Source organism: Bubalus kerabau, chromosome 8 (assembly GCF_029407905.1).
Source record: "Bubalus kerabau isolate K-KA32 ecotype Philippines breed swamp buffalo chromosome 8, PCC_UOA_SB_1v2, whole genome shotgun sequence".
NCBI classification, from domain to species: Eukaryota; Metazoa; Chordata; class Mammalia; order Artiodactyla; family Bovidae; genus Bubalus; species Bubalus kerabau.
In genome coordinates this window covers 19,164,736-19,185,131 of record NC_073631.1, presented here as the reverse complement: position 1 = coordinate 19,185,131, position 20,396 = coordinate 19,164,736, and the positions used below count along the sequence as shown (strand labels likewise).

The 20,396-nt window shown below is 41.5% G+C and overlaps 1 protein-coding gene across 12 annotated transcripts in view; it reads left to right on the top strand.

Annotated features, from left to right (window-relative positions):
• The window catches only part of ICA1 (islet cell autoantigen 1), a 164,440-nt gene that overhangs the window by 26,545 nt on the left and 117,499 nt on the right, over positions 1 to 20,396 (top strand). For 8 of the 12 annotated variants that reach the window (XM_055589839.1, XM_055589836.1, XM_055589837.1 and 5 more), the window contains exons 3-6: positions 1,893 to 2,058; positions 5,330 to 5,402; positions 11,025 to 11,148; positions 15,447 to 15,645. In XM_055589839.1, coding sequence (XP_055445814.1) covers positions 1,893 to 2,058; positions 5,330 to 5,402; positions 11,025 to 11,148; positions 15,447 to 15,645 — 562 coding nt within the window. The remainder of the gene's footprint in view (positions 1 to 1,892; positions 2,059 to 5,329; positions 5,403 to 11,024; positions 11,149 to 15,446; positions 15,646 to 20,396) is intronic. The other 4 variants (XM_055589842.1, XM_055589838.1, XM_055589833.1 and 1 more) reach the window with 1 other exon arrangement.

Genomic DNA, 20,396 nt, shown 5'->3' with positions numbered 1-20,396 from the left:
AGCTCATAATAAAACCTTTTAATTTGCATTTAATTTTAAATAATAATTATATATATTTAAGATGTGCAACATGATATTATGATATACATAGTGAGATCATTACTGCAGTTAAGCTAATTAACTTATCATCTCCTTTATAGTTACCGCTTTTTCTGTGTGATGAGTGCACATAAAGAGTAATGCTCCCCTCCTAGCCTGTTTGCAGTGTTCAATACAGTATTATTAAGTGTGGTCATCGTGCCTATACATTTGATATCTAGACGCATTCCCAACTTTGAAATAATGCAGAAAGATATAAACCATAATCCTTCGCCTCTTTCCAAAGATATAACCATTGCTAAGGAAGTCATCTGAAACTCTGATTTTTTTAAGAACAAGTTTTTTAAGAACAAAACTTAGAATTTTATCCGGCAAGAGAGTGTAAATCATCAAGGTTTGAGATACATATTTTGGTGCAATCGTATAAAGCCATTTCTGTTTTAGAACCCAAGTCTGGCACATTTGAGTGCTAATAGGATGGGATGGAAGAAGTTACATGTCTGCAGAGGGAGACACCTGGGGGTCCCATGTGAGCTGGATGGGAACCCTAGACACACAGGAGGTGGTGCAGACACAACCAGGAGGGACGGAGCCCCACGACAAGCTTTCTGTCAGTGTTTGGGTACCCTGGGCACTTTTACAGAATTCCACTTCATTCTCAGTTGGGTTTTCTCTAATTTCTTCTTTACACCCCTTTTTAAAAAAAAACTTTTTATTTTGTATTGAGATATTAACAATTAACAATTTATTTTGTATCAGGATATTAACAAGCCAATTAACAATGTTGTGATAGTTTCAGGTGAACAGCCAAAGGACCCAGCCATACATATACATGTATTCATTCTCCCCCAAACTCCCCTCCCATCCATATCATTGAGCGGAGTTTCCTGTGCTATGCAGTGGGTCCTTGTTGGTTATCTGTTCTAAAAACAGGCATGTGTACAGGTCCATCCCAAAGTCCCCAGCTATCCCTCTCCCTCATCCTTCACACAGCAACCGTTAGTTCATTCTCTGAGTCTATTCTTGACACACTTTTTGATGTGATCCTCACTGTGCTGTTCCTGAAGAATAGCTTCCTATATGTATTTTAACCATTTATGTTTAATAATTTAAAGTTTTAATACGAAAAATCCATAACCAATTAAAAAAATTTTTTTCAAAATTTTGTGTGTCTGCAGTAAGAACACTTGACATGAGATCTACCGTTTTAACAAAATTTTAAGTGTAGAATACAGTGCTGTGAACTACAGGCACAATGTGAATTGCAGGCACACGGTTGTACAGCCGATCTCTAGAACTTACTCGTCTTGCACCACTGAAATTTTATGCCTGTCAATCAGTAATTTCCCCTTTCCTCCTCCCTGTCCAACATCAGGGAACCACCATTCTGTCCTGATTCTGTGAGTTTGACTATATGAGGGACCTCTGTGACAGTTTTCAAGTGTGCTATTTTGCAGCCCCTTATCTCTACTTTTCTGCCATCACTTCAGCGTTGGCTGCAGTGCAGACTGGAGAGAACTTTGGTGTTCGGCTTTATCTATTACTCCCTGGGGTGCTTGAGGCAGTCCCCTTGCCTGGCTTGGCTTCCCTTTCTCCATTTCTCCAGTCTTTCAATATCCAAAGTCCTCAAGCTTGAGTTCCTCAGTTTCCTGCCAAAGTTTCTTAATTTCCTCACTAACTTGTAAGGTTTTGCTGTAGAAATTAGACTTGATTAGCCTTCTGGTGTAATAACCATGTAAGAACTGTGTTTAGTAATGTTGTGAATGTTTGTATACATTTGTTTGCGTTCTGATGTCTTAAATCTTTTTGAAAATCGTGAGTAAAACCTCTCTTTGAATGCTCATGCCTTTTAGCAGTTATCCCTGGGACTTACACAATCGATATCCCCAAGACAAGTCAGTTGTAAATAAGATGCAGCAGAAGTATTGGGAAACGAAGCAAGCCTTTATTAAAGCCACGGGGAAGAAAGAAGATGAGCATGTCGTTGCCTCCGATGCAGACCTGGACGCCAAGCTAGAGGTGAGCGCTTCATGGCCCTTGACCCCCGTATGGCCATCTTGCTAGGGACACAGTCTGAGAGTGTATTCACAGAAGCAAGCATATAGGTGTGCTTTGTATTTGAAAACATATTGCAAACAAAATCGTTCATGAGGAAAATCTAGGATCAGATCAACTGAATTCCAGCATATTTTTTTTAAACCCACAATTCTTCTGTAACCACCAGTATACCTCAGTTAATTCATTTTTTAAGCACTTTATTGGAGTGCATGAAATGTGGTAAATTCTCAATAAATGTTTGTTGAAAAACATTAACTCAAAGAGCCAGCGCTGTTATAGATAGTTGTTGCTGCTGCTAAGTCGCTTCAGTCGTGTCCAACCCTGTGCGACCCCATAGACGGCAGCCCACCAGGCTCCCCCGTCCCTGGGATTCTCCAGGCAAAAATACCAGAGTGGGTTGCCATTTCCCTCTCCAATGCATGAAAGTGAAAAGTGAAAGGGAAGTCTCTCAGTCGTGCCGACTCTTTGTGACCCCATGGACTGCCACCCACCAGGCTCCTCCGTCCATGGATTTTCCAGGCAAGAGTACTGGAGTGGGCTGCCATTGCCTTCTCTGATTATAGATAGTTAGGGTCAGACAAATGTTTACATTTAAAGAAAAAAAAAAGGATGACAGCAAAAAGTCCTGGAACATGAGTCTAATAAGGTTGTGTTGAATCCTGGAAAATTCAAGAACGAATTAACTAATATTTAGTTAGACTAGTTAATAACACAGTGAGCTGAATTAGTAGCTGATTGACTCTCAAATAACTGGTGAAAGGGCCACTAATTTCCTACCTTGCTGGACATTCTGCTGATACTTTAGATCAAAATTTAAAAAGCATTTGCTATACATCAGAAGCTAACACAACATTGTAAACCAACTATACTCCCCAAAAATTTAATTAAAAAAAATTTTAAAGCATACTTATCATTAATGTAAATGAGAGGGCACAGAAGAAATAATATGTTACGTGGTCTGATAAGAATTCAGAGTGATATCCAAATATAAGCTACATTCATGAGCTCAACACTTAATGAGAGGAAGGTCAAAAGTTTAAGATTTCAAAAAGCGTTCTGAGAAGGGAGGGGCCAGGATGGTGCAAACCGTGCTTCTTCTGGGAAAGAGAGGCTGAAGGGGAGATGTTAGCTACCGTTTCTCTGGGCTGGGCTGTCACGTGGAAGAGGACAAGGCTCATTCATCCTGTGTACCTGAGGAAAGAACTAGACCCAGGGCCATGATTCCCAGAACTCATCTCTCATGGAATTATCTCAGGTGTTCGTTTGCCTGCCTTCTCTCCATCAGGGGTCAGATTCCGTGTCAGCCTTATTCACTGTTGTATGCTCAGCCAGACACGGTACACGTTCCTAAGTATCCAGTGAAGAAGTATGCACGGTAATACAAGTAACGAGTTCCCAGCCCTCTCTCCTGTCAGTGGGATTGTTCTAACCGAAGCTGGGCTTGACGGAGATGCTCTAATAGAGATTCCTGCAGTGGAGAGGAGAAGAACCAGGAGGCCTCTATTTTTTTAAGCGATAATATACTTTTGCGGGGGCGGGGGGGCCATGTCCCGTGGCCTGTAGGATCTTAGTTCACTGACCAGAAATTGAACCTGCATCCCCTGAACTGGAAGCATGGAGTCTTAACCACTGGACCACCAGGGATGTCCCAAGGCCTCTGTTCTGATTTTAGTATTCTAAATAGAATTGAAATGATGATAAGTTGTATATGCTTCTCACATCTTATAGATTTATTTTTTCCTCATAACAACCTAGTAAATACAAGCATTATTCAAATTTAGTATGTTAATTTCTAGTATGTGAAACAAAATACAGTAATTTTATGTTTATATTTAGGCTCTTGCAGCAGCATTTTCAGGCTTCCCAGGTGGCACTAGTGGTAAAGAACACACCTGCCAATACAGGTCGACGTAAGAGGCACAGATTCCATCCCTGGGTCGGGAAGATCCCCTGGGGGAGGGCATGGCAACCCACTCTAGTACTCTTCCCTGGGAAATCCATGGACTGAGGAGCCTGGCGGGCTGTGGTCCATGAGGATGCAGAGTCAGACACTGAAGCACGCAGAGTCAGAGCCTGAAGCACCTTAGTATGCACGCATGCATACTCCACGTGACCAAGATTTATCATATTAAGCATTTGTAAGAGTGGTTTTTAATCTTTTCAGTATATATGCATATGTCCATTTTTATTAGAACATTTGGTCATATTTATCACGAAGCCAGTCTTCTGTTTTGACTCAAACGATGAAGTGCTTTGTAACACCAGTTATAACGGCTGCATCAGCATGGCCAGTAAGCCAGGGGAGAGGGAGAGGAGCCTTGCACTCCTTTCCGTGGTGGCTCTTCAGAGGCACAAGGTTTGTCTGCCAGGTTTTTTAATTGATACCAGTTTCTGAGTCAGTAGACAGAGGGTGGAGAAAGTGTGATGTCTCTGAACTATATGCCCTCCTTTAAAAAAAAAAATATTGTAGTATAGTTGATTTATAACTGTTTTATCTTCTCTTGAACTGTCTCCATTTCTGAAGCAAAGACCAGAAATTAAAATCTAGTTAAATTCTTCCCCCTATAGCCCACCTGCTTTCCCCTTAATTTTCTCTGTTATGGCCATAGCATGACATATTAGGTTTCTTCTACATGTATTTTATGAAATAATTGGGAAAAGAAGGAGTGATAGGGGCTGCTAGCTAAACTCCATTTTACCAGATGTCTTCAAAGCAGACAGAACATTCAGCTGATTGATTGTTGTTTGTTTTTATAGAATTGTTTAAGTATGCATTAGGATCATAGAATAAGCTAGTGTCGTGTTTTAAATATGATGCCTAATTGACAGATCCTCCATTTGGAAAAAGAAAAAAAACAGCAAGTGGTAAAAGAAATAAATTAGATTATGAATGAATATTGGGTCTCTGGTTTACCAAGTCCTCTAATGGGCCCTGCACTTAGGATTTCTGTTTTTCAGCTATTATTTGAGTAGTCTGGAGGAAATCATCTTTCTGCAGATCTTATTTTAGATTGCAGAGATGATGAACTCTAATAAATATAGAAAAACAGAAGCATATTTAAAAGCTTTGGTCACATTTTCTGTTTAGTACATCACATAACACCAAGCATACTTAGGCATATGATCTTGTTTTTAGTGGGCAAATCAGACATTATGGTTATATTCAGTGTAATTGTTTTTTATTTCATTGCTGCCTGTTTTATTTAGCATTTTGTTTGTATTTTTATTATAGCTGTTTCACTCAATTCAGAGAACCTGTCTGGACTTGTCTAAAGCAATTGTACTCTATCAAAAGAGAATATGTTGTAAGTATGCCTTAAGTATAAATATTGACCAAATAGACAGTAAGATATTGGATAATTTTGTCTTAATGTATAATTTTATATGTTTAGGAGGCAAGACAAGAAAACAAGTGTTTCGGGGTGTCTGTCTTTGCTCTTTAATTGGTAGGTTGGGGTCTTTAAAAATTTTATCAGAAATTCTTGACATAGGCTGTTTATCTCTCAGTGCAAGTGCAATAACAGAGGAGCTTTGCATATAGCCTACCATGGATAAGTATGTGCCACTTCTTTTCCTAGTTATAAAAAAGTTTTCTCAGTTTTATATCATGGGATTTAAAATTTTGGAGCTGTTGCTATTTGATTGCCTAGGCTCTCGTAGGTCCAGTTTTGTTCCTTTTAAAATGACCAAATGAAGAGAGAAGGCACATACAGTTAATCCATTGACTATATTTTGTTGACAGCACTTCTTCCTGAACATTTTGTAATGTCAGATACTGGTTTTTTTAGGGAATAAGATTTTCCTATGGTCATCCCATCTCAAAATCATTACCAACAGAGCTGTCTCTGAAATGCTAAATATCAAGTTGTACGTCACTTTGTTTTTAAATTTCCATGTGGAGATCATTGAAGAGTACAGTTTCTGTATTTCTGAGACCAAACTATGAGAAGTTTGTTTCTGACTCCTCAAACCCCTTTCCAGTAATCACAAATTAATAGTTGGCCATTTTCCTTTATTAGTAATCTTTTATGAAGACTATTTTGTGGAAGTACAAAATCCCAGGATTTAGAGGCAAAATTTGGTAAATTATCTGTGTTACTATTTACCAGATATTTGAGCTAAGATGTCTCCAGTGCTATCAGTCCATAGTCTTCAGGTATGAGGCAGTCCAGACACATGGCACCCTGCCTCCGACATTTCTCTGTCCCACGTCCAGTCAGTCACAGGTGCTGGTCCATTTTGTCAGCTCATTTGCTTTCCAGTTCTCCTTCCTCTACCTCTTCATGGCCACTGCCTTCATTCAGGCCACCGTCATCACTCTCTTCCTTGTTTGGCTGCATCAGCTTCCTAACTGGTCTCCCTGCCCCTACTTTTGCCTCCTCCAGCTCATCATGCACACTGCAGTCAGAGAGCACTCAGCCATCTCCTGGAGTTCCCAGGGGTCAAAGCTGGAGTAATCTGAGCAACAACAAAAATGATGAATAGTATTAGGTTATAACCCATGAAGTGAGACAGTGTCCATCAAGTGTGAGTATAGAAATAAGCAAAGAAATGGGGGAGAAGAAATAGTTCTTCCTTGTAAAATAATTGCAATTAATCTAGAAAGAATGAGGGAAACACAAAATCACCTAATGGTGATTCTGTCACACCCACAGAAAGAATGGTGACACACGTGATTCCCGGAAAGATGTTACAATTAGTTAGTGAAAGTTTGAGAAGAGACTGCATCTTTGTACAGTCTTCTGAATTTACTCCCAAGACTTTTAATAGTTATGAAAGGAAGAAGAATCTTAATTTTACAGTGGGGAAATCCAATAGACATAACATGAACCAAATGATAGGGGTTAGTTAACATCACCAGTAATGATGTGTGTTGATCTCCTGTAGCCCTGATATCTTACACTAAGAAGGAGACTCCACTTCTGCTGTTTCCTTCCCCTAAATCTATAACCCCAGTCTAATCATGAGAAAGCGAATAAACCCAAATAGAGGACAGACCACAAAACACCTGACCAGTACTCTTTAAGGGCACCAAGGTCATAAAAGTAGAGAAAGACAGAGAAACTGGCATAGGTTGAAGGAGACCAAACAGACTTGACAACTCAATGCAATGTGGGATCCTGGAACAGAAGAAGGACATTAATGGGAAAACTAGGAAAATTCACTAAGATTGTAGCTTAAATAGTAATACTGTATCAGTGGTATTTTCCTAGTTTTGATCGGTGTACAACAGTTATATGGATTTCCCTGGTGGCTCAGTGGTAAAGAATCCACCTACCAATCCAGGAGATACGGTTTTGATCTTGGGTCGGGAAGATCCCCTGGAGAAAGAAATGGCAACCTACTCTAGTATTCTTGCCGGTGAAATCCCATGGCCAGAGGAGCCTGGCACGCTATAATCTATGGGGTCACAAAGAGTCAGACATGACTTAGCGACTAAACAGCCGCAACAACAACCATGGCTGTGTACGATGCTAACGTTAGGGGAAGAAGAGTGCACAGGAACTCTGTATCCTATTTACAGTTTTCCTATCAGCCTAAAATTATTTCAAAATAGTTTTTTTTAAAAAAAAGTACATTGGATCATATTGTTCTTCTGCTGAGAAGCCTCCAGTATCACTTAATGTAAGATGTACACTTCCATACCATGGGTTACAAATTCCTACTGGATCTGACCCAGCTCACCTCTCCAACCACTTTAGCTCTTACACGCCACGTGACCTGAGGACTTTTGCACCCACCACTTCCTCCATCTGGGATGTCCCTGCCCTCATTGTCTCAAGCGGCCCCTTATCTCAAAGCTCAGCTTATTGTTCTCCTGCTCAGAGACACCTTGCATGACCACCCAGCCCCAAACAGTTACCTGTCACTCTCTCTTACGCCCCACACCCCCCCTTCTTACCTGGCATTTTACTTTTTATGTGTTGAGTGTGAGTTTTGTATTTTTTATATTCTGTCTCCTGTTCCTTGAACCTACACTGCATCAGCAGGGTCCTCGTGTGTCTCATCCATCTCTTTATTTCCAGTGGCCAGAACAGTGCCTTGTACAATGAGATCATCTATAAATTTGTGCTAAGTGAATTAATGCTGCCAAGCTAATTGGTTTTATAGTTCTTTGGTTCCCTTTTCAGGGCACATCTGAAAATCTAATCAGCAATTAAATATGAATAGGTTTTTATTTGTCTCTGAATTAAGTCCTCGTTAAGTGAAACCTTATACGTAGGAACATTAGAGTGATCTGATACCTGTGTTGCAGCTGAATTTTAAACTTCGTAAATTTATTTCAGTATTTGGATTTTAAAATTGAAATTAAAGCATGAACATCCCTTGTTAGAAAATGACACGGTCATCACTAAGTCATCCAGCCTGGAGCCTGAGGCCCCTCAATCTTCCCACCACCCTCTGAGCAGCCCTGTCCCATTGATCAGAGTTCAGCTCTTAAAATGAAGCCTGCCTAGCACCCCAAGTTTAATCCTCAAGTGTGTAAAATAGCCAAACCTGAATTCTCAAATGCTCCAACCTACTTAGGTTTGTATAGCAAAGAGTACATTTCACCAGCCTTATAGTCCCTGGGTTGGGAAGATCCCCTGGAGAAGGGAATGGCACCCCACTCCAGTATCCTTGCCTGGAGAATCCCATGGACAGAGGAGCCTGGCGGGCTACAGTCCATGAGGTCGCAGAAAATCGGACATGACTGAGCGACTAGCACTACTAACACACGTAGTTGTTTAGGGCCATGAACGGGTTTTCTTCCTGGCCTTAAGCTCGTGTGTTCATTTGTATGTGACTTGAGGCTTCAAGGTAAAGAAGGTGGCAATAGCCTCACACTGTTGTAAGCAAAGATATGAAATTGTTCCTAATTGTGCAGTTGAGTGAGTCCCATGTTAGTAAGTGGAAAGGAAGAAGAATGGAAGGTAGTAAAAAACATCAACACTTCTTAGAGGAGTGGTTTTTTTTCTTTTTTTTTTGAGGATTTTTTTTTTTTTTTAACCTAGAACCATGACATATAAGTATCAGATAAACATTTAAAGTGAAGTAAAGTATACAGGGAAAACAAGGCAAAAATTATAGTTAATTCAGTTTCACAAGCATTTAATTAATGCCCTGAATACGACTTTTCTGCTTAGCCTTGGGAATCCATAGTCTGGATGAGGTCCCAGTCGAGAAAGCTGGGATTCTCATGGGAAGAACAGACACGTGCCCACCCACAGACACTCCAGTGCCAGGTGCCGAGAGGACGCTGCCGTCACAGAGAAGCAGGGTCACCTGCTTCACAAAGGAAGTAGCCCTTGAGCAAGGCTTCCACCAATGCACTTGATTTTGAGAAAACAGAAGGGGAAGGAGAGTAGTCGTTCACCATCAGGAAAAATGGATTCGAAAAACCTCTTCTCCATAGAATGTTGAATGTAAACTGCAGTCACAGGTTAATAAGGAAGCAGTAGCAGCTTTAACATTCACCTTGGGGTTACTGGTTCCTGGCTAATGTTGTCTAGTTATTGCTGGGGACATTGTGTCAGGGATGGGGTGCATCCCGAAAGAAGTCTGGCTTGTTCATGAAAACGGACAAGAATCCTGGTAGCATTTAGAAAACGTTTTTAGAGACAAGTGATTGGTAAATGCATCAATACAGCGATGTGGAATGAGAGTAATGTTCAAAGTGCATCCCTATCAAAAGCTGTGCTTCGAGAAAAAAGCATTCAAGGAAGCTCGGCGTCACTGCCTGCCTGTGGCTCAGCTGTCAGTGAAAGTGTATTCAGGCCAGTGGCTGCAGAACAGCGCACACATCCACGGAGTGGGTGCACCACGCTGATGGAGTCAGTCCCCATGGTAGAGAGAGAGAGAGAGAGTTTTGCTATTAGAAATAACTGTGCTATGATTATATCTATCTATCTATGTATCTTTGTGTCCATTTTACTACTTCCTCAGGATGTACTCCTATCAGAAGTACAATGTCAAAAGAGATACACAATTTTGACTTTTAAAAAAATGTTTTGTAGGGGAAAAAAACCTGTACTTTATTTTGTTTTTCAGTTTTTTGGCCACACCTTGTGGTGTGTGGAATCTCAGTTCCCTGACCAGGGATCGAACCCACGCCCCCTGCATCAGCAGCACAGAGTCCTAACCTGGACTGCCAGGGAAGACCCACAATTCTGACTTTTAAATATTTACTGCCAAATCAGTCAGTAGAGAGCTTGTAGGTGTCCCTTTCTTACCAGCAGTGCCCTCTGAGGTTGTCTTTAAAAATAAGGCCAAATACACAAATGTTGAATCATTTTTGTTGTACACTTGAAATACCTCAATTATATTTTTTAAAAATGTAAGGTCAAAGTTAGGCATAACCAATTCAGATTTGATTCCAGCTCTGCATTTTAAAAATCCGCCAAGTCATCAGCCTGATTACCTACATACCCTCTGTCTCCACCCCCCTCCTCCCACCAAGTACTTGTGCCACGGATAAGATATTTGAATTGCTGTACAATCAAGTGGAATGTTATTCAGAAGGCAGAGATCAAAAAGTCAGCAAGAGGGAATAAAAGGAGGACGCTGGCCCGACACTATAGGCAGCCACAGAAGATTCCCACAGTCATACTCCACAACCCAACTTTTAAATTTCAGCCCAGAGCAGTGCATTATCGGCTCGCTTTTCAGTACAGAGGTCATTTTCTGGTTCTGGTTACAGGGCAGCAAGCGTACTGACAGATGTGCTGAAGTGAATTTGATCTCTCATTTTGTCAATGGAAGAACAGCATGAAAGTTAAATGCAGTGGTAGGGGGTGGAGAGGGCTACCTCACAGCCTGCCACTTGGATTTAATTTCGTCTCGTCTTTGTCTCTGGAAGAGAGAGGACCTTGTGATTTGCCTCTTTCCTTTTCTCTGTAATAAAAATGTTCATTGTTCATGGCTCCTTTTGGTCTTTTCTCCATCAGTCTTGTCTCAAGAAGAAAACGAACTGGGAAAGTTTCTCCGGTCCCAAGGCTTCCAAGATAAAACCAGAGCGGGAAAAATGATGCAAGCGACAGGAAAGGCCCTCTGCTTTTCTTCCCAGCAAAGGTGTGTGACCTTCACTGGGGTCTGCTGATGGCGATCGAGGGAGGGGAGGTCTCCTGAGGACCTGGGGCCCACTCACTTGTGAAGGGAACCTGCCCCTGGTCTTTAGAGAGCCCTTGTCTGAAATTGAGGGCCTCCTCTGTTCACAGCTGTTAGTCTGTTTGTATTCAACTCTAAGATAGCATGTGTAATCTTTTTCCTTCCCTATCGATTTTTTTAAATGTTTTCATACCTCTTCTGGTCCATAGTCATACACCAATCCTGTGAGTGCTGTCCTAGGCTTCTAGTTTGACCTCCTGCGTTGTTTGTAGCAATCTGTCTGGTTCCCTTTCAGCAGGAGCCTAATGAGACGGGGCGGAAGGGTTCGCTCACTGCTCTCTGGGGGCAGTAGACTTGAGAGGGGTGCTGTTCAAGATGCTCAGACGCTGGGGCAGCAGCAGCCTCATTGGAGGAGAGCTTATTTGAAATGCAAAATCTACCCCCACCCCGGAACTGCTGAGTCCATATCTACATTTTAATGGGTTCCCCAATTGTTTTCCATGTACATTCAAGTTTGAGAAGCTCTGGGTCAGAAAAAATTGTAGTAAATCAGTGACTTTCTTTTTTAACACTACTATGACTCATGTTCAGGGTCCGTGTAGAATAAACAGGAGCCACTGCAGAGACACACTTGGTATCTGAGGTGGCAACATTCCTTCTCTCCTCCTCCTTCCCCAGTAACTAAGAAGCCCCCTTTCCCCAGTGTCACTCACTAATATTAGGCAAACTTTATCCCGAAATGTTATACCTAAATAAGGTTTGTGGGCAATCTCCAAAAATATTCGGGCTACAAAAATTTCACTCACCCAGCCTGTCCAGCAAATTAACTGCCTCTTGTTAGTTTCTCCTTGCTGCTTTTCTCTCTCACTGGACCAGGAGCAGACCATCACCTGTTCCTAGGAAGACCCAAGAAAGCTGGGGTAGAAAAAAGAGACCAACTGTGTCCATTTTTCAGTTGTCCCCCCTTGTGGGCATTTTGGTTCTTTCTAATGACATTTGGACCCCAACTTTCATGGCTGAATGGAAAAATTTTCAAGAGTTCTCTACCCCAGCTTTTCAAGAAAAGTGTTTGTTTATAATCTTGAATTGTACCCTTTAACCTTATTTATAACTGTATTCCTTGTAAAAATAATACATACTTATTCTGGAAAAATTTTAAAACAGGAAAAAACAAAAGGAGGAAATTAAAAACTCACATTTTTCAAATAGAGATTGACTCGCTTTTAACCCCTTGATAAATACTCTCAGTGCTTGTATGCTTTCCTCAGTCTTACAAGGATCATTGATTCTTGAAAAAACCTTTCATAAATTCTCATGTATTGTGTATATGGTTATCACTAATTTCAGTGGGGAAAATTCTTATACATACCTTCATGCTAAGATTAACATCCATTTATGGGAAAGAAACCAAATCCTTGGACATAATCACTCCAAGAGTTACCATTACTGATCATATAATTTTATAACATTGCTATCCAATTATATCCTTTCATACTCATATAGCAAGCTATCTCACAAAGCATATGGCACCTGAAGTTCATACAGTCTAACCTTTGGATACAGACAAAAACATTAAAGCAATGCAAATGATACTGGAAAGTATCATTGCAATAAACCTGTACAGCAATACAGCAGACTGCCCTGTATCCATGCATAAATTACTGCAGCTTGCCCAATGTTGCAATTTGGAAGACAGCCTCCTATACGATGGCTCTGATTGCATGATACTCAAGTGCTCACCAGGCACATGAAATCGAAACGAGTGCCCTGCAGTGACACTGGGGAAAGAAGGAAGATGATAGAAACTCTCATAAAGTCAAATTCTCAAATGGACATAACTTGGGATTTGCCAGAATATATTTTTCATGTAAACAGCATTATACCACATAATTTTGTATAGTACTGCATACTGATTATTTAGCAAATTGGTTTTTGACCAAATAATCCTGCTTCTATGTCCATATATACATTTTATAAAACATCCATAGCATAGTATTTCATCATCTGGGCATGTCATGATGCATTTATCCCAGGCCCTCTGTCCACTCTTTGTGTCATTTCTACCTTTTCCTACTAAAGAATAAACATCTTTGGACTAGACTTTTAGGTATTCTATTGATTATTCTCATTGGGTCGATTTTAATGAATGGAAACATGGGCTGGTCTTTCACTGAAGCTTGACATTTAGAGTTATTGAATTTTTTCTTGGTCTAGACTCAGTCCCTTGTACCACAAGTGAATGGGTTTTCACCTTTCTGATTTTATGTGAAACAAGTTACAGAAAAAAATGATGTGATTTTACGCACCTTTTTCTTTTCTTCAAGATATTAACATCTATCATCATGTCATTACATCCTCAAAGGTTTCTAACTTTACAATAGTCCGAGAAATGGAGACTATTTTATTCACAAGACTCTGTATCAGGCAGTTTTGTAAAACTGGCAAACTCTAAAAGCAGAGACAAAGGAGACCAGAAATCAACAGGATCCTTAGAGGGACAGCTGAGGGCTCTTTCTTTAAAAAGAATCTCCAATTTTATAAACCTTCACACCAGCGTTAGTTTTACCCACTTTATTTGGTAGTCATTGCTACAACAGCCCATTCAGTTTGATGAAAAGTAAGTATTAAACTTAATCCAGTGGTGATAAAACACAAGCTTACTTTATGGCACAACAATAAAACAGCCCATGACATCTAGGTAGGATGATGTGAGCAAGCTGTTTTTAGAGAAGTGCTGAATGTTTAATAACAATGCTTTACAGACAAGGAAAACTGGAGAAAATAGTAAAGGGAACCTTTTTCCTTTTGAATAATTTGTTGTCCCATCTATAATCTTAGAGTGCGGTATACAGGTCAGGCACTGTGATGTTGATGGAACTGCCAAGAGCTGACTTCAGCTCACTGACATCATTGTTCCCTTCAGCTTAACAAGTTTGCCCTTAAATTGAGATGTAAATACTAGTCTTTTATTTTTTGAACCTGTACCCTGCAACTTCATGGAGACGACTGTATTTTAAGTGTATAACTCATCTGACATTACTCATTTTGAGGAGGAAGATGAAAGAAGCAGTATCCTCCTCCCCCTCCCAAATAAATATTTTATCCAAATTTTGCTATGCATCCTGGGTGGGGAAGATCTCCTGGAGAAGGGCATGGCAACCCACTCCAGTATTCTTGCCTGGAGAATCCCATGGACAGAGCAGCCTTATGGGCTGTCCATAGCGTCCATAGCGTCGCAAAGAGTCGGACACGACTGAAGTGACTAAGCACACAAATATTTTTTAGCTGAATAAATGATGGTATGTTATGAACAATATATTATTTTATACTCACTTTGTTGTATCATATACATTCATTTCTGGTACAGTATCCTTAAGTTTTTTAAAATGAGAATCAGATCACATAGCATATCTGAAAGCGCCCAACACAGTAGACCCTCAGTAAATGTACTTGTCCCCTTCCTAGACCATTTAATGAAGCTTCTGTTTGTCCTTCATTCTCTGTGACTACTGAAGCGAAGAGCAGACGCCCTGGCCTTCACAGAGTGATCCAGAATGACCTCATTGTGCCCATGTCCATCCCTTCTCAAAGGACCAGGCTTCAGGGAGGCAGAAGGCAGGGAGTGGCCAAGGGCAGAAATGGGAAATGGTCATTCCTTGATGTTCCTCTGTGAACAAAAGATGGGTTCCAGCTTTAAACAAGTACTCTGCCCAGGCATGAGACCAACCCCAATAATACAGATCGAGAGACTCCCCAGTGATACCATTGCTGCTGCTGCTGCTGCTGCTAAGTCACTTCAGTCGTGTCCAACTCTGTGCGACCCTGTAGACGGCAGCCCACCAGGCTCCCCCATCCCTGGGATTCTCCAGGCAAGAACACTGGAGTGGGTTGCCATTTCCTTCTCCAATGCATGAAAGTAAAAAGTGAAAGTGAAGTCGCTCAGTCGTGTCCAACCCTCAGCAACCCCATGGACTGTAGCCCACCAGGCTCCTCAGTCCATGGGATTTTCCAGGCAAGAGTACTGGAGTGGGGTACCATTGCCTTCTCCGAATGATACTGTTAAGTAACAGTAATTAGCTTGGATAACTGTCTCCTGATTGACTTAGAAGTTCCATACATTTCAGTTTATACGTCTGCAGATATTTCTGCAGCCTGGAGTATGTTTCACGCAGTAACGCATGAATTTAAGATCAGTAAGTTGTCAGGGATTCAGATTGCTGGCCCTCTCAGTTTCAAGACTGTGGCCTTACCCTCTGGTCTAGGTTGGCTTTGAGAAACCCTCTGTGCCGCTTTCACCAAGAAGTGGAGACTTTCCGGCATAGGGCCATCTCCGACACTTGGCTGACGGTGAATCGCATGGAACAGTGCCGGACTGAATACAGAGGGGCGTTACTGTGGATGAAGGACGTGTCCCAGGAGCTTGATCCAGACCTCTGCAAGCAAATGGAGAAGTTCAGGAAGGTAGGAATTTCATGGGGGTTCCCGAAAGGGGTACCTGCTGGAAGGTAATGAGATGTGAGTGATTTGAATCCCCTTAGTGAAGAAGACTTAACTCAGAACACCAAGGAGGCAATTAATCATCACTGGTGTCTCTGTATGTGACAGAATACCAATTAATGTGATATGTAATTCTCTAAGGATAAGATAGAAGAGACAGCTGGAAATTGCTGGGATTTGGTAACTGATTTTAATTGAAGTCAGATTTTCATATAATGTGCACTTTTTTGTAAGGCTGTCACTTCTAAATGCTTTTTCATGCATAACTAAAAATCAAGATTAGATCAAATGAAACTGGAAGGTGAGAACAGACTACTGGGGAAATCTTTTTAAATTGCTAATGAATATTACAATTAATAGAATAATAATGTTCCTTTGTTTGGTGAGAAGGTTTGGAAGCAGTGGGGTTGACTTGTAGGATTAAGTAATGTGGCATTGACTCCATCTGCAGTAGACCTTTCACACATTTGTATGAGCAAAATAGTTGAGGAGATGGCTATGTTCTTAAATTTCCCTGAAATGACTGGTAAGCAGCAGAGGGACGACGTTTCATTGGTTTCTAGTGTCCCCCGTCCATTTAGCTCTTTGGAGATTGGTCATGCAAGGATATGTTGCGCCACTAGGTGGCAGTCATACACTGAATATTTATGAAAATACAGAGAGGTTTTTGTTGTGTATAATCTTGGTAGGTCTTTGTTTGATCGACTTGAGTGTATTTCAGGGTGTGAAAGACAACAAAAATCTAGCAACTGTTAGATTTGACATAATATTGTGTCAATTGTCTTACTCATTTCAAATGATCCATTTGTAACTGTGATATTGCTTAAAATCCCTAGATTTCTAAGTACATCATTGCAGAGCAGTGGATGGGAAACCTTTCTGGTGTGCAGGAGGTTAGATGGTAGTGGGGGAGATAGGGGATATATGGAGTGAGGGAAAAGAGGAACCTTCTGTTGCTTAAGAATAGAGTCACCAAATGTTGACCCAGGTATTAGATGGACAAAAATCCTTTTAAAAGGCAAGTTTTACTGTGGTTTGTCATTTGAAATCCCTCTTTATGAAGGGACTCAGAGACCATTTTCTTCCTGATCATAGATGACATTAGTGTATTCTCAGTAGCCAGCTCCTCAATAGGACAGGTTTCTGAGCTCATGGAAAATCAGACCTGAAAAGTTCCTTAAAGATGAGTTAGTGAAAGAGAAAACCAAGGCCCCAAAATAGTAAATAAAACTTTTCAACGGTTGACGGCTAGATGTTGGCGAGCCCAGGCTACATTTGAAATTTCCTGGCTTTTTAATCAGGCTGGTGATTTGGTTTGTCTTTGACATTTTATTTGGAGATAGGAAGAGGATGGAGTGGAGAGGTTAAAAAGGAAAAAGGAAACAAAAACCCCAACATTATCTGCAGGGTGTAAGCCAGTCACTCTACTACCTCCTTTAAGCCTCACAATAACCAAGACACAGACTTAATTTTACAGAGGAGGAGAGTGATACCTAAGTAACTAGTACAGGATCAATGAAATGACAGGGAAATGAAAAATCAGAATCCTAGAAAATATGCGTCATTTTTTCTTTAAGAGGAGAATAAAGGGGAGTTAAACAGTGTACCTAAGATTGACAAAGGCATTTTCATAGCTACAACCCTCCTGTGGTTATCCATTCAACATACATTTACTGAGCACTTTCTCTGTGCCAGGTAATAAATGTAAAATTATTCCAGAAGGCAGAAGAATTTTCATGTGAAATTGTATTTATTTAGTTTTGTTATGAAGGGTGGTTACTAGCTGTGTAAGGATGAAATAAACCAAGAACGCTTCGTCATTGGTTTGAATGTTGAAACATTACCCACTCTCTAGTGTCATCTATCTGTTGGTTTTGGAAAATATGGGTTTTTTTTTTTAATTCTTTGCCATGCAGAAGTAGCTGAAGCAATGCCTTCCTCCACAGTCCCGTGTGTCATGGATTTAATAGCTGAACATGGTGTACTTAGAATTTCGGGAAAGAATTAAAAAAAAAAAAAGGGGGGGAGTCTGTATGCAAGTGTGTACTTGATTAGACTAGCCTCTCCATGAGGAACCAGTTTAGTTATCTTTACAAAAATCCCCAGGTCGGCCCACCACATGACCCCAGTTAGCACCCGTATCAGATGGCCAGATGCCAGCCGTGCCGTTTGTGTGCCAGACTCATGCCTCCTCACACCTGCAGAGCCTTTCCACCACGTGCAACTGACTTTATCATGTTTGGGGAATTGATATATCTGGTTTTGCAAGTAAGAAGTAGCATTATGGGTTTGTGGCTTGCTGCCCTCTTCAGAATGAATTTAAAGTGTGAGGTTGCTGTTCGCTTGGAGTTCCTAATGTGAATCTTAACTTGGAGCCAGCCTTAGTGTTTTGTCCCAGCGGGATTCCGTTTTAAACAGAGTCTCCATTTATCTCTCCGGGAAAGAGTTACCAAAAGGCATTTCTGAGTCCCATGTAAGAGTAGGAGTCACTGTGTGTGTTGGGGGGCTGGGGGGTGTTTAGTTTCCTCAGAGCCAGCTGCATGCTTCCCTTTTTTTTTTTGAGTTCTTTCTTATTTGTGGTTTTTTAAAATTTATTTTTAATTGGAGGATAATTGCTTTACAATCTTCTTCACATTTTAGCTGATGAATCCTGAGTTAAATTCTATTCTTTGAGTTCATACTTTCTGAGGAAACAAAATTTGAATTCATACCTCACAAGTGGGACCCCTCTCTGGTTGCAGTCTTTAGGGTACCCTCATGTTGGACACGACTGAAGCGACTTAGCAGCAGCAGCAGCAGCATGTATTTATTCACTCATCCAACAAATGAGATTGAAGCCCACCTTGTGCCAGGCCACGTGCAGAGGGATACAGTGGGGAGTGAGCAGACACAGGGCTGCCCCAGGCAGTCACCTTGGAGACAGAGCAAGTGAACATGGTGTGGTGAGATGAGCTGCAGCCCCTGGTGCGGCAGGAACACCCCTGACCTGCCCGGCTTCCTGGAGGAAGTGGCATCTGAACCACCTGTGAAGGATGAGCGGGAGGGAGCGGGGTGGAGGGAGGGGGCACTGCAGAACAGAGTTCCAGTCTGAGGAAGCAATGTGGACAAAGGCCTTTGCGTGAAAGGAAACAACACATTTCGCTCCTTTTAGGCCCCTGCAACCAGAGGATGAAAAGCGAAGTGGGGGTGGGTCATGGTCTGGGCAGGTAAGCAGACCACGGCAAAAGGGACCTCTCCCCAAGGGCCGAGGAGAATGAGGGTGTTGAGAAGGGGAGACAAGTGGTCCAACCTGTGCTCACATTTTAGTATGGAGTAGGGACCGGAAGTGCCCAAGCCTTGAGGCTGGGCGAGCCGCAGACGAGACAGGGTGCCCAGGGAGCGAAGAGGGAAGTGGACCAGGGACAAATGTCCTGTTCTGACCTCCACCCGACTCCACAACAGCCCCACGGTTAATTACAGAGCTGCATTTTTTTATTTTTAGAAACAAGCAGAATACGTATACATAAATAAATAGTGAGATCAAATGTACTTTCACTTCCAACTGAGGCTTTTTTCCCTTAGTGTTTTTGAGATGCTAAACAACTTTTTTTTAATAACACAGTGAGCATGACCGAAATGATGAATGAAAAACTTAAAATTAAACAAAGCAAATGATCCGTTTTCAGGCTGACCCCCTTTGAGCACGTGGGCCTAGTGACAGGGCTCTGGGTGGCAACGTTAATAAGCATTTATGAAGTGCTGTCTTTGGGGAGGGAAACACGAGGTGGGAAAGCCTGATGCTGGCTCTCAAGAATGACCCTGCTAGTCATCTGTTCCCTGTCAAAATGACCATGGTAAACAGGACACCTGGAGAGGGGGGCCTTGTGGAGCTCTTCTGCTAAAGACCGAATCATGGGAAATGGTGGATGCATTTCAGTGGGTAGAGCTGGACTCCTGTTGGAAACCCCTCCTGACAGTGCGATTCACCCCAGGAGGGAAATGGATGGGAGACAAGGCCACAAAGTATTTTATGAGCAGTTACAACGTGTGATATATGTGCCCTTTGAAGGCAGAGTAAAAGGGTATAACTTAAAAATAGAAGTCAGCTTCTTGTAGCAGATTACATCAGCTTAAGTTGTGAGCTCACACAAGAGCTTTTGCAGCCTGGTGCCCTTGAGAGAGTCCTCCTGTGGTCAATTAAGTGTCTTGTTTTTCTTGAAAGTCAGAAATGGGATAGAGAGTAATTATTCTAAATGGAATGAAAGCTGTGTTAGGTGTAAGAAAATAGTTCTGAATCCTCTAAAGAGATGAGATGGAAATGTCTATGCAGGCATTTGGATTAGCTGGAGTCCTTATAGACAAGGACAAGGGAACTGGCGTTTTAATGAGGGCCATTTATTAAATGTTTTAATGAAATCCTACAGTGTTCATCTTGCATTTCATCACCATAATTCAAACGGGTGTCGAAAAGGTATTGTAAAGAGTGTGGAAGATAACACACGGGTATTCTCAGGCTTGTGCCTATTTAAAGAGTGTTAGGTTTTGGAGAACTGTGAATTCACTGAAGTCATATTATCAAAGGATATGTTACCATGAGAAGGTTTATTAACAGGTGGTGGTGGCTTAATAGGTGTCAGGTGCAAGGAGAGACCTTTTAGGGCCATCAGTCAGTGGTGTCCCATGCCATTACTGAAGGTTTGGGTCTGCAGAGCTTGGTCAAGGACTAGTAATGAGCA